General features: G+C 50.2%; 1 protein-coding gene across 1 annotated transcript; it reads right to left on the bottom strand.

The window, feature by feature from the left end:
• Positions 1-654: 654 nt before the first annotated feature.
• LOC123154848 (uncharacterized) lies at positions 655-2,387 on the bottom strand. Its single transcript, XM_044573472.1, has 3 exons — positions 1,845-2,387; positions 1,379-1,664; positions 655-991 (listed from the first exon to the last, which is right to left on the bottom strand). The coding sequence occupies exons 1-3, from the start codon at positions 2,301-2,303 to the stop codon at positions 951-953; spliced, it is 786 nt and encodes a 261-aa protein (XP_044429407.1). The 5' UTR covers positions 2,304-2,387; the 3' UTR covers positions 655-950.
• Between the last annotated feature and the right edge of the window lie 84 nt (positions 2,388-2,471).

Genomic DNA, 2,471 nt, shown 5'->3' with positions numbered 1-2,471 from the left:
TTACGGGTTAAAAAATTTACAAGATCGTGAATTTGAAAATGGTTCATGGATTGGAAAATATTATGAATTAAAAATTGTTCATGAGTTAAAATTTTCAAAATTTCATGAATTTGACAAAATTTCACGAGTTTGAATTATGTTCTCCAATTTGGAAAACAATTGCAGATTTGAAAAAAATGTTTCACAAACTTTTAAAAAGTTCACAAATTCAAAAGAAAGTTCATGAAAAATAAAAATAAAAAGGAAAAAGAAAGAGAAAACCAAGCGAAAACCGTGCTTGAAAAAACCAAAAGAAAAATTGCCCAGAAAAAACTTGCAGAACTTGAACCTGAAAACAGTGTGATGTGGAGAAACTAGTTGTCATGTAGAGCTCCTGGATAAAATCTGATTTTTATTTCATGCGTTAAAAATCCCATTACTGCTCACAGGAAGAACCCGGTACATTATTCAGTTATACACGAAATGCATATTCTAAAAGGGATGCAGGACCATCAACTCATTGCAAAAATCACAGCATTTTCAGTTACGCGAAATGCATGATCTAATTAATTTTTTTGCAGGATCATCAACTTATTACTCATTACAGGAACCCCCTACAGTGAAAAGAAACGGTGGCAATCACATCACAGAAATGAATATCAGAAGAGCGACAATGTAGCAACTACTACGACAAGCATCACAACAAACATTGTTCAGCCATGGGGACGCAACAATGCCTTCGTCGGCAGTTCTGAATCATAGAGCAGCGAGGCCAAAACAGACAGGGCTTCCCCCTCTCCCTGTCCTGTCAGGAACGGACCAAGTTCAGCTAAACACTAGAGCTGCTGAATTTTCTCAATCTATATCTATTCTATCTATCTATCTATAGGCACAATTTCTGCTGTCATCATATCGGAGGTGGCGAAACTTGTGAAGAAGTGAGCTCTCTATACTCCAGCTCTGATCTTTCTCTACTCTGCGTCGATGTCCGGGTGCCGCAGCGCATCACAGGCTGAATCAGCAGAAATAATGTGGAAGTTAAGTGGCAGACCAATGATCAATAACAGTATAATGACGGCGTCAAGAAGGCAGAACCCAAAACAATATAAATGTGCAAGGAACTATGCTTTTATGCACTGTCCATTGTAGTATACAGCCTGAATTTTGTAAAGATGAAATGAGATGAATGAACTTTGTTTTGGCTCTCTAGGCTCCATAATTTCTACTAGTGGCAAAATGTTCCTTTCTACTAGCTGAATTATCTGGATCAAGAAAAGAAATGTGGAAACAGTAGTTTCTTTCTACTAGCTTCAGAGTTCAGAGTTCAGACCATCTTTTACGATCAGATCTGCACATTGTGCATAACAAATTCAGTAAGACATGGGAGATAGCCTCTCACCAGGGGTCCCGGACAGCATGACGACGACCTCGAGGGTCTCGCCGGAGCCGCCGTGGGGCAGGTCGACGACGAGTGGGGTGAGCCTCCCGTGGCGGCCCGCTCGCACACACATGACGAAGGCGGGGCTCCGCGGCAGGTTGAGGTGCCTGGCCAGAGCGTTCCTCAGGTGGTTCACGCACCTCCCAAAGAACTGGAAATAGGACCAGCCTTCGTCGGCGTAGAGCCCCTCGGCGGTGGCTTGCACGACCCGGATCCGCCGCTCCGCCCTCGGCTCCTCCTGCCCGAACTGCCAAAGAACCATGGATTGTTATGTTGAGGAGGAGATCAAATCAGATCAAAGAAGCAATCTGAATTTCGACTCTGAATTTTCTTTCTGATCGAAAGCACGGATGCTATCAGGAACCTGAATCTCGAGAAACAGAGTTGGCAACAATGGCGGCAAGAAGCAATTCGAGACTTATCTCACCGAAAGCGGCGGTGGAAGGCGAGGCGCGGCCTCTCTGGCGGGGATGGGCTCCACGGCCCAGTAGAACATGGTGCGGCTGCCGCGGACGCGGACGCTGAGGTGGAGGCCACCGACGTTGCGGAGCATGACCCTGCCCCCGCCGCCGGCCCCGATGGCCTGCCACATGATGGGCCTCAGCTCCGGCTGGTCGTATCTGCGCTGCTCGACGCGGAAGCGGCCGTGCCCGCCCGGCAGCGGCATGTCCGTGGCGGCGAGGTAGCGGCCGTAGGCGGCGCTGTGGAGGAGCAGGTACGGGCCGTCGCCGTCGGCGCTGTGGTAGACGTGCACCGTCCACGCGACGTTCAGCGACGCGCGGCGCCGGCTGAGGGTGACTCTCACCCCGTCGGCGGCGGCGCGGACGTACCGGCCGCGCCGACGGTTCCGCAGCCGCACGTGCTGCCCGTCGTGGAACTGGTCCATCGGTCGCCGGCGCTGTGACGCTTGGAGGTGAGCGCTACGCGATGGAGGAGGGCGACGGACTCCTGCCGGCGAGGAGAGGCGAGAGAAAGCTGTTGGTTGAGGCGGTTACGTTGGGCGCCAAGCCGTGGTATTTCAAGGTGCCTCACGCCATGGCCGTCCCGGGCTTGC

The sequence above is a fragment of the Triticum aestivum genome, chromosome 7A (assembly GCF_018294505.1).
Source record: "Triticum aestivum cultivar Chinese Spring chromosome 7A, IWGSC CS RefSeq v2.1, whole genome shotgun sequence".
Classification (NCBI taxonomy): Eukaryota; Viridiplantae; Streptophyta; class Magnoliopsida; order Poales; family Poaceae; genus Triticum; species Triticum aestivum.
This window is presented reverse-complemented; position numbering and strand designations above follow the sequence as displayed.

Excerpts from the sequence above, each read along its gene's own strand:
- LOC123154848 (XM_044573472.1), bottom strand. The coding sequence starts at position 2,303 with ATGGACCAGTTCCACGACGGGCAGCACGTGCGGCTGCGGAACCGTCGG. Across the intron at positions 1,665-1,844 it reads GCCTTCCACCGCCGCTTTCG|TTCGGGCAGGAGGAGCCGAG; the intron begins GTGAGATAAGTC and ends GTTCTTTGGCAG. Across the intron at positions 992-1,378 it reads CATGCTGTCCGGGACCCCTG|CCTGTGATGCGCTGCGGCAC; the intron begins GTGAGAGGCTAT and ends CTGCTGATTCAG.